The 11,204-nt window shown below is 39.4% G+C and overlaps 1 protein-coding gene across 1 annotated transcript; it reads left to right on the top strand.

Moving 5' to 3' along the window:
- The first annotated feature begins 7,260 nt into the window (after positions 1–7,260).
- LOC121708973 (mediator of RNA polymerase II transcription subunit 31-like) lies at positions 7,261–10,835 on the top strand. The gene is made up of 4 exons (XM_042091977.1): positions 7,261–7,601; positions 7,723–7,797; positions 7,934–8,030; positions 9,535–10,835. The coding sequence occupies exons 1-4, from the start codon at positions 7,592–7,594 to the stop codon at positions 9,752–9,754; spliced, it is 402 nt and encodes a 133-aa protein (XP_041947911.1). The 5' UTR covers positions 7,261–7,591; the 3' UTR covers positions 9,755–10,835.
- The last annotated feature ends 369 nt before the right edge of the window (positions 10,836–11,204 follow it).

Raw genomic sequence — 11,204 nt, 5'->3', positions numbered from 1 at the left:
TGCAATTAAGGTTGTTTATTGCATGTAATTCATAGGGGTGTAAAGGTACACATATTCTTACCGAACCATTTAGGTACAAGACGTTAGGTTTAATACTGATGTGTACCGACGTACTGAATGCAGTCTTTAAAAGTAATCAACATGTTGTCTTTTTGCGTGCGAACCATGTTCCAAATTCGAGATCCCACACAAACATATTAAGTGGCAGACCATATATCAGTTTAGTCAATTAACATCAAAAAAATATTTGACACCTTTTCAAATATACATTGCGCATCAGCAATATTGTCAGTGAATTTTAGGCTAGCAGTACCTACAGGCTTAAGGCCGTGACATGCTGCCGCATCTGTCTCGCGCATGCGGCGTGTGGTGAGAATTGACGCCTGTCTATGTGATTTCAAAACTGAGGTAAACACCAAACCGTGATTTTTGTATACCGTTAACACCCCTGTTAGCTGGTTTTATATCATGTTGGTGACCATGCCGCAGTGGATTGTCCATTGCAAAACATGCCAGTGTTTCATCACAACGCTTCTTATTCAGTATGCACCTGACCAAAGGTTATCTCCACAGTGGTCCAAAGTGAATTTTAGGTATATATTTACTCACCATGTACCAAGGTATGACTACCAAATCACATAGTAAATGCACAGGTTCAGTTTTTAAAGAGTTCCTACTCTTGGCATAAATTCTTAGTGTATAACAACTTGCCACAGAATATGGAGAGAGGGCTTTTCAAAAAACAGTGTTGTTTGCAAACCAGTAACATCCTCGTAACATCTGTGGAACCTCTATGTGGGATAGAAGGTATTCATACTAAACTAAGGCCCCATCATTACAATTAAGAACAAAATGATAAATCATACCCCTGGCAAATATTGATTTAATGTTTATTTTCTCTTGACCAATATGTTTGTTCTGACTGAAAATGACTGCCACATGCCAAAAGGTTGTAAGACAATGTGTTAAACGTGTAGAAACATGAAATAAAATAAGCGTTTTATTCTTATTTAACTTTTTCACGAAAAATTGTATGTCCAAAATTATTCATACCCTTTTTAAGGAATCAGTGGAAACACCTTTATTTGCATTCACAGCTTTCTTATAATACCAAGCCTCTTCATGTCTCCAGACTGCACCTTTTTAGCAGCAATCCGAGTTTTGAGGCATGAATGATTCTTTGTCATCACTCTAGCCTTGTGCTCACTTTTTTGATGGATGACTCTGGCTGGGCCACTCTAAAATGTTGATATTGTTCTCTGTTAACCATTTCTTGCCTTGTTTGGCTATATCTTTAGGATCATTGTGTGGTTTAATGATCCAATGCAGCCTATTGGGGCAGGTCTCTCGGCAGACTGCCTGATCTTTTCTTCCAGAATCTTAATGTAGCCCCTTGTTTTAGTGTTACCATTTACTTTGAGAAGGTCACCAGGTCTGGTTGAAAAACATGTCTGTCTGAAACATGAATGTCTGAAGAAGGGCATTCAGCCCGAAACGTCACAGGTGGTGATTAAATCTTTTTTATAAGGAGTTTTCAGTGTGCGGACTAACGTCATTTTCTATTCCTGGTTGAAAAACATCCCAAAAGAATATTTTTTTCTTACCCCCACACTTGAAATAGACATGGCCTCACTGAGGTTTAATATGTTTTCATTGATTATGCGTTTCTACCACATTTTCTTACAACCTTTTTTCATGTGTCAGTGTAATTTTCAGTCACAACAAACATATTGGCCAAGCAAAAAAACATTACATTAATATTTGCCTGGGGAATAATTGTGTTCTTAACTGTTTTCCCCTAATGTCAGTGTGGCTGATGATTGGTCAACTGAGAACAGCTGGCTAATTTCAATGAGGTGAAATATATGCTGAAACACAGGGAAGACAGAGAGGCAAGGGGTAAAGTCCCTTAAAGTAATTTCTGTCAAGGGTGTTAATGCATAACCTTTATGAGTCTCATTTCAAATAGTTCAGTTTTTGTATAATTTGTTTTACAGTCTAACCTGGCAGTACAAGAATGAGATTGCATGGCAGTAACAAACTGGTACAGCCTATTCTCTTACCTCTTTTATGTCATCTGTTACATGTAGTAAACTTTAAATTACAGCCAATAATAGCTAGACAGTTGTAGCCTTTTATGGTTATAATTATGATTATGGGATTTGGCAGAAGCTTTTGTCCAAAGCGACATACAAATACAAAACAATACTTACATTTAACAGGGAACAATTTAAGATGTTGGTCAGACTTAATAAGTAGATGCTGCATATTGGGTCTTGAAATATTCACAGGAATCCATATAAATTGAATCTTCATGTTGCATAATCCAATATTAGTTGTACAGATGTATAGTCTTATACACACTCATTGAACCAAAAAATGGAGACTGTGTAATTATTCCATATTTTGTGTAGTCAGTCTATATCAGAACACCTGTCATACAATCTAAATAGTCCACAAGAAACCTCAAAGTGTTACCTTTCATTTGAGACCAGGATTATGCTTCTACACAAAGGGGTTCATGTGCAGTAAGCATTTGATTGTCAGTATGCATTTTGGATAACCAAAAGTCCTATGGGGAGTTTCCATAGGCATTTTACAAAAGGCATGAGTATACCTTGGCAAATAATGGTCTAAAGCATTGGTTCTCAAAGTGGGGTCCGGACAAAGTTTGAGAACCCCAGGTCTAAAGCACTCTTTTCATTCTATATTGATCTACTTTTGCACACAACTTCACAAGACCTGGTGCTAGGGCTCATTTGTGTTTCTAAGTGATATCAAGTGACCTAGAGGGCTGAAATGTGGTCAGTTCAGAGATGCTTGTAATCCGGCAGAGAGAAAAAACTATATTCTAGCCTCTGTAACTCTGTGTCAGTACATCACACAGTTATTCTGACTGTTTCCTACGAAAACGACAGGTTCTCAGCTTTCTATAGAGGTCAGACATTTGATGGTAGGCCCCAAAAGAGGTGGGAACAATGCCCTTGTAAGTAGGCACAGTGCAATTTCAGGCAAAAACTTGAAATTTGTATTGGGAATCATGTGGTTAAGGAGAATGGCAATAATAAACAATGTCAATTCAATCAATAGCCTAATGAAATAAACAATGAAAATGAAGGAAAATAGCAATAATAAACAATAAAGTCCATTCAATCAATAATATGACAACAATACAATACTTTTAAGCCTTTCAAGACCTTCTTTCATGTAATATTGGGAATAGTATTTGATACATTACTTCCATCTACTGTTCATATCGTGAATTACCTGTTTCTGGGGATTAAACCAAATGTTTCAGTTAAACACGTGCCTTAGAGGACTTTGCTTAAACCAGCGTTTCTCAAACTGTGGGTCGCGACCTACTACTGGGTCGCGGAGACATGCCAGGTGGGGCGCGAACTGACGTGAAAAACAGGAGGTTTTTTTTTATTTATTTTTTATCTGTAGCCTGGGCCCAGGTAGCATCCGATGCGCAATGGACGCACTGTGTTATTCACAGGGAAGCGCTCGTGTCAAGGCAGGTTAGTTAGTCCCGACCTACATGAGATTTTGAACGTTGTTGTGAGAGTGGTGAATTTCATCAAAACCCGGCCCTTAAAAGCGCGTCTATTCTCCGCACTTTGCGAAGAGATGGTAGCTGACCAAAAGGCTGTATTGTTTTACAACGAGGCAAGGTGGCTTTTCCGAGGTAAAGTGCTGTCGCGCGTGTTTGAGCTCCGAGTCGCTTTTTCTTGGAGGAAGAGCGCATGTTTGAATCTGCAAGCACGTTCACTAATGAACATTTTTTGACGAAGCTGGCCTATCTTATAGTGGGGTACGAATTGTCATGAAATAATGTTCCCGTAGGATTTTTTTGCTAAAATTGATTTTTTTGTTTTATCTGCTTTATTTGGGGTCCTACTGTTGAGAAATGATGGGGTGCAAATTTTCTGACCCCGTTTTGCCCGTCCTCTGGGGGGCGCTTTCTCACCTTGGCCAGGATAATGACCTGCACACATATATCTACTAATAATGATCACATTTTCACAATCTTGGTGTCAATTTAGGGGTTATTGAGGATGCTGAGTCCATTTATGACAGTTTCATTGTGATCAGAAGTTGTTATGTCTCATTTTTTGGTAGTGGTTTAGGCTTTTCTAGGGTATTTTATCATATTTTTTGGTCAAATTGATTATATACACTCTAAGTTATGTGCACTCAAGAAGTTAATACGCAGTATAAACTTGAAGAGTAATTTATATAATAATAATAATAATAGTAATAATAATAATAATAATAACTTTGTTAGATATAGCGGCTTTAGAAAGAGTTAGAGACTAAAGGCCTCAGTGAGCAGATATGTGTTTAGATACTTTTTTTGTTGTTGTTTTTTAACAATCTGGTGAACAATCTGATATTTTCCTTTACAATAGCTAATAAAGCAATCAATCATTTAACATCTTTGAAATAAAACTAATACAAAATGTACTGTAGCTCTACTGCAATGGCAGTGTACATTAACTAAGTACTGAACTAATTGATGAACTAATTGATAAATGAACTAATTATTCATGTAAAGTTGCATAAACATGAACAGGAAATAAAACATCTTAGAAATACACTTCTACATAAATCGATCATTCATCAGCATCATCCTCATTTGTAGTATGCTTGGTCGCATTTTCACAGTCACCAGCAAAGCATTTGCAAAAAGGAGTACAGGGAATTCCAAGTCTGTGACAAGTGCACCTGAGTGTTTTGCACTGGGTTTTGCACACACATTTTGTCAACTCTATCACAGCTCTAGGGGCAGGGAGTGTAAGACATGTCACAGGAACATAAACTCCTTCTTGGAAAGTCCAACCATTTTCTTCAATCTGAGGAAGAACTGGACAGTTTGAAATGTAGGATTTATCATGCATGGAAATGTAATTGGCACGAAGGATATGAGGCAACAAGGCAGCTCGTGACAGAGATAACATTTGAGGTCCAAGTTGCATACCAGCAATAAGATCAAGCAAAAGGATTAGGACATCAGTATCTGGTGACCAAACTCTAACTTCACTCCAGCCAGTCTCAGCTGAACACACCATTGCTTGATGAGCAATAAGTGTATCTGTCTCTTCAAAAGTTCCTTTAGAGACAGTTTCATCTCCAGATGAATTTCAAACTCCCTTGATGTTGCTGCTCTTTTCTTGCGTGTTTTGTCCTTTAAAGACTGGTCCAAGTAATAATAATTTTGTCTTCTTGTATCTTCTGTCTGTATCTTAGCAATGTGATTCTCAGCTTTGTGTCATTAGACAGAATTAAAACACATATATCTTGTGTTGAAATAGTTATCTTTGACAAAAATTGGCAAGCAGCAATGAGGGGGCCAAATAAAGTTGTGACTGCTGATGATTTACTTTCTCTTTAAGGAAAATCCAAAATGGCCAATTGTTTATAATGAGTGGGGAAAATTTGCAATGATCATCAATATGAGTATGAAGAGTATGACTAGCCATTGGATTTTTTTTGCTAACCCTACGTCATCATGATATACTGTAACCCCTAAACGCAGGTTCGCTAATTATAGCGCCCCCAGTGGCCGAATTACACCAAATTTGTTGTGTACCCGTGGGAGGGGGTCAGTTGTCATGTGACCAAGTTTCATTAACATACATCAAAGTGTTCCCAAAATATGAGCTCACTTACTGTTTGGCGACTTTGCCCCATTAGATTTGCCTTTATTACTGCAAAAAATGAGTCATAACAACTTCTGATCACAATGAAACTGTCATAAATGGACTCAGCATCCTCAATAACCCCTAAATTGACACCAAGATTGTGAAAATGTGATCATTATTAGTAGATGTCGTGTGTGGTCAGTATCCTGGCCAAGGTGACAAAGCGCCCCCCAGAGGGGGGGGGGGGGCAAAACAGGGTCAGAAAATTTGCACCCCATCATTTTACAACAGTAGGACCCCAAATAAAGCAAATAAAACAAAAATATAAATTTTAGCAAAAAAATCCTACGGAAATACAATTCGTACCCCACTATTAGCGATATATTTGATATATCTTATAGCGATACATTTGAGTTAAATGTCCAGTTACAAGCACCTACCTCACCTAGCAAATAAGATTACTGCATTCACCTGAAACTTGAGTATGGGACAGGCGCCTCAATCACGACAGTATTATGCCTTTGAGATTTCTGAGCGAAATCGCTGAAACGTCTGATTGGGAGGCACTCTTGTGATCCCATGTATTAAACAGTAGGCCTACATCACATCCCTGCAAAGTTTATTTCAAAAATATTTCCCAACCAGCAGTGCTCAGTATGACTGGATTATGGATCCATTTAATGCAGCATGTTGGTATTTCATTGAATATATTGTACAATGCTGTAAAATGGCCTATGCTTCCTAATATGTTGCTGGAAAACAGAAATATGTGTGTTATGTATTTATTTATTATTATACAGTATGTCAGATGCAGGGCTATGCCTACTTGAAGTATTTGGCTACCCTAATTGATATTCTCTAGGCATACTGTTCAACTTCTAGCCTAGAAATCTAGACGCACCCTAGCAGCAGCAAATTACATTTGCTTCCAGGGCTAGTCTAGCAACTCTCCGTTGGCTTGTGAGCTCGAAAAATTAAACTTCTATCAGGCCAATCAAATCGTGTATAGAGTTGTTAGGCGGGCTTAACATAATGATTGATGGCAGAGTTGCAACGGTTTGGCTTGAATTCCCTGCTACTTGAAAACAAAGAAGATGGATGTTGCCGTTGGCCAGCAGTGTGACACGAGTTAAGCTTGTTTTAAGATGGCAAAAGTTTGAACAAGCCAACTAGCTCCGCTGGTGGGAAAACGCATGGGACTCAGCACTGTCCTATTGCGTGCAGAGGGAATTTGAAAGACAACCGATTATCCTGCCCCTCGGACTGAGCACTGCGAACGGTGAGTGCCCAGACCCTACATTTTAATGTGGGTCTGGCTCGTCAGGCTATTCAACTTCCACTTTTGTGGATTTATTTGTCGTATTATTGTTTTGATTTTTCCTTTATCCTCCTTCTATATCTAGGCTATTTGTTTTGTTTACTGGAAAAATATTTGAGCTTTAAATCAAGTTTTCAATAAAGCATGGGGTTGGGGGGGGGGGGGGGGGGGGTTATTTCTTTCACAAATATTATACCACTCCTCTCCAAATGGGGGCAATGTTACAAAATTAGCCTAAGATACGGTGCACAATATCCCTACAGCTGCAAAAGAAGAAAACCTTCACGAGACGAGGGCGCACTGATCCTGGAACGGTTCTGAAAGTGGCCTTCGTGCTTAATACTTGTTGGTGGGGGGAATCGAAACTGATCCCAAGTCAGGCATTGAGCTTGTTTTACGTCAAGCGATGTGTCACTGAAATACGGCAAACACAAAACAAAATCTCTGGCAATGGCTACCTACGCAAAGGACGTGAAGGGACAAAGGCGTTTAGATAATTGCGTGGATTTATAATTGTGCCTTTAACATTACTCTTACCTCGATAGTCTTACTGAAAGGTTACAGCAGTAGGCTAGAAGCATTATAAACGTTAACGTTACTTGGCTGACATTATAGTGGACCTGGCGTGATGGAAACGGGTAAGCTAGCTAACGTAGAATTAACTTATCTTGTAACGTTAACGTTAGCTCTACATGGAAGTGAAATAAACTGACATTGTATTGTTGCTGAGCTTATTACATACTTGTCGTTGATCAACAGAGGAACAAGCGAGGAACCGTTTCCAATCGGAGTTGGAATTCGTACAGTGTTTGGCAAATCCAAATTACCTCAATTGTAAGTAGCCTATCCATGAAATCATGAAATTACATTATTGTGAACTTTTTCTGCCACATTAACATTGTGTGATTTATTCATTTCTCAATTTAACCTTTTAAGGTGTATTTTTATGTCATCTAATGACTCCTTGTAGTTCTGGCTCAGAGAGGTTACTTCCGAGACAAGCCCTTTGTGAACTACTTGAAGTACTTGCTTTACTGGAAGGAACCTGAATATGCCAAATTTCTAAAGTAAGTGTTTTGTGGTATAAAGACATTCAATAATGAGCTGTACTGAAATTGAGTTTACAACAAATACATGTGTAGAGAGCCATAGCCTTAACCCCCTTCCTCCTCCTCTCTCTGTCTCTCTCTCTCTTTATAATAGGCCTACTGTTGCAGCATAGCCCATTGAAATGCAGCTTCAATACACTTCAATCACACTTCAGAATATGCTTTTCAGATTATGCAGAATATAGACAAATGTTTCAAAAGCATAATTTCCAGGGAAGCTCAGCCTCTCTGAGAGTAAATGGGGGTGTGGGCTGGCTAGGATGCTGGGCTTGTGTATGATTTGCCTTATTCACCTGGCAGCCATTACGAGGCTAAAGGGTACACTTGCCATTACACCTCAGTCCAGCAGATGGTGGTGGTAATGCACTCCGTTTGCAAACTGCAAAAAACAGGCCAGTGAACCATCCTTTTTCGGTGAGCTTTTTTTTTGGCAGTTCGCAAACTGAATGCATTACCACCACCATCTGCTGGACTAAGGTGTAATGGCAAGTGTACCCTTTAGCCTCGTAATGGCTGCCGGGTGAATAAGGCGAATTGGAGGAACAGTCAAAAGGGCTGGACCTGTTTTTGATTAACAGCATGTACTGTCAGGACCATCAAGTTATAAGTGTTGGTAGGTGAAGACGAGAGGCAAGCTGCTGCTCATTTTCATTTATTTGCAAGGAATACATTTTGTTTCTATTTGTCTTTGTCATAACCTAGGCCTACTGTAAATACATGGTTCTAGAGTTTGTTACTTACTTTACTGTCTTTTCCATTGAGTATATAAGGTTGGTTATGTAGAGGCTAAATCTAGCCAGCCAGCTTGCTAGCTATGGAAAGTGGCTGCTAGACTATGCTAATATTGTTTACCTGATTTTTAAAAGCCACTTGAGGGTATTCCTTACAAGAAGATACTTGGAATAAAACAGCAAGACAGATTCACACCCAGAATAGATTTAGTTGAAAAATCACAGAGAAATAACCCAGGCAATAGGTTATCAAATAACCAGACTTTTTAACCCTCCTAGAACTGGCTGGAAGTGCTGTGGTTATGTAGCCAACTGTTGGCCATGTCTGAAAACTCTCAGTTGGTTTAAACTGAGTTTAGGGGGGATTTGCTTTAGCCCACAAAGGACAATGTAGTAGTAGCCTAATGATGCTAAAACAATAATTGACTCATTTTATCACAGCTTCCCCTATTTCAAAGAGTAGCATTCACCACTGCTCCTTGATGCATCAGTTTTAAGTCATGTCGAATGGTTGTTAATTTCTTTATTCATGGAGTGTAATCTCTGTTCTATTATCAACACTAAAGGCATCTCTGTGCATGTTAGGGGTTAAGACGCTAAGCCAGAGATGGGGTTATCTCACTCTGTTCTTAAAACTTCTGCATGTTTGACTGGATTGCTAAGTAACTAACACATGAGTGAAATAATCTCTGTATCGTTTGACTTTCTTTTCTTGCGTGACTCTCCACCAGATACCCCCACTGCCTGCCCATGCTGGAGCTCCTGCAGTATGAGCACTTCCGCAAGGAGCTGGTCAATGCCCAGTGTGCCAAGTTCATCGACGAGCAGCAGCTCCTGCACTGGCAGCACTATGCCCGCAAGCGCACGCGGCTGCAACAGGCCCTGGTGGAGCAGCAGCAACAGCAAGCCCTGCAGCAGCAGCTCCCCCACAGCAACGCCGTGGCCAAGTGAGACGTGGTGTGTGGATGAGAGAGAGAGAGAGAGAGACAGACAGACAGACAGACAGAGAGACAGGAGGAAAAGGAGAGGGGAATGAGAGAAACATTCCAACTGTCTTGCTTCAGAAGACACTCTCATGAACAGTGACAACTGGGTGGTGTTTGAAAGCATCAAGGTGAGGTCGTCTCCCTAACACATGGAGGGAATAGAGAGAAGACAAAAGAATAAGAGTTGGAGATGGTATGGCAGTGGGTGGATGCTTACACTGTGGACAGATGTACCTGTGGCATTGCTCAATGCTCATCATGCAACAATAGTCAAGTTTGCCTTTAGTTTTTTCTTTGGTGTAAGATCTTGGACACAACAAAAGCAAATAGCTTTAAGACTGGGGTCTGGGTGAAGTAAATGGATTCACGTTAAATTGTGGAATTTGTCATGGAGAGCCTGAAAGAAGTGCTCTGATGGTTGAATTTAAGTCTTTCTAAAAGTAGTAACAGTAATTTGTGGTATGCAAGATGTCTGCCAGTTTGGAGTGACATAGTAATCATTTTCATTTCTTTTGCCACCCTCAGTTGTTTTTGTAAAATGTGGAAAACCCTTTTGTACACTTATTAAAGAGATTTTGTATATCAAACAATCTTTTTACATGTTGTATAAGTCTCACGTAGGTCAGCTATGGGCTATGTACTGCATGCAATGGAGAAACCTCAGACCATCTGTGAATCCTTGGCAGTTAGTTCAGATTCTTTGCAATATCAAATTAACCTCACCACTCAAAAATAACAGGAGGTGACATAGAAATGATGTACAAGAGGGGCAAGAGAGCTACTTCTATGCTGACCTGGTGAGCTATACTGAGAGAGAAGACTTTGCACATCTTGCTAGCATTACAAATCATCAGCATCAGATCCCTCTTCCAAGCATTCATTTACACATGTTAATGTTTTGATATACTATGCAAAAGTGTTCAGCCCTTCCATTTCCACAATTCATCAAATTTTACATTTCTATTTAAAATCTTTGTTCAAGTATATTTCCAAAGGCAATAACAAGTTTGTCTGTGAACACTGAAAATAAACTAAACTGAATTGCATGAGTATCCCTATACTTTTCAGTTCCAGATTCAGGCAGATAACAAATTACTTGCAAAGGATACAGAGCTACCCCTTACTTGACCATAACATGAGAATGAGGTACTGCTTATGAGTGGTTAGAGATCTCCAAGATGGAAAAATCACTTCCAAGAATGGCAATCAGCCAATTTGTGAAATAATACCATAATGTTGTGTGTGTGCATGTGTGTAGGCATTACGTGCATCCGTACAGAGTCTGCAACCAAACCCAAACAAAGTTCTTTGATGACTTAAATATGTGTCTGTATCCGAACTGCACACATATACTTTTACCATTTTGAAGGAGTGCTGTACATCTACATTTTTACCATTGGTGTGTGTATGTGTGT

The sequence above is a fragment of the Alosa sapidissima genome, chromosome 5 (genome assembly GCF_018492685.1).
Source record: "Alosa sapidissima isolate fAloSap1 chromosome 5, fAloSap1.pri, whole genome shotgun sequence".
NCBI lineage: Eukaryota > Metazoa > Chordata > Actinopteri > Clupeiformes > Clupeidae > Alosa > Alosa sapidissima.
Note: the sequence above shows the minus strand (reverse complement) of the source record. Positions and strands in the feature narration are given on the sequence as shown.

What these genes read in the sequence shown, in the direction of transcription:
- LOC121708973 (XM_042091977.1), top strand. An exon ending in AAATCCAAATTACCTCAATT is followed by an intron (nt 7,798 to 7,933) that starts GTAAGTAGCCTA and finishes GACTCCTTGTAG; the next exon opens with TTCTGGCTCAGAGAGGTTAC. An exon ending in GAATATGCCAAATTTCTAAA is followed by an intron (nt 8,031 to 9,534) that starts GTAAGTGTTTTG and finishes ACTCTCCACCAG; the next exon opens with ATACCCCCACTGCCTGCCCA.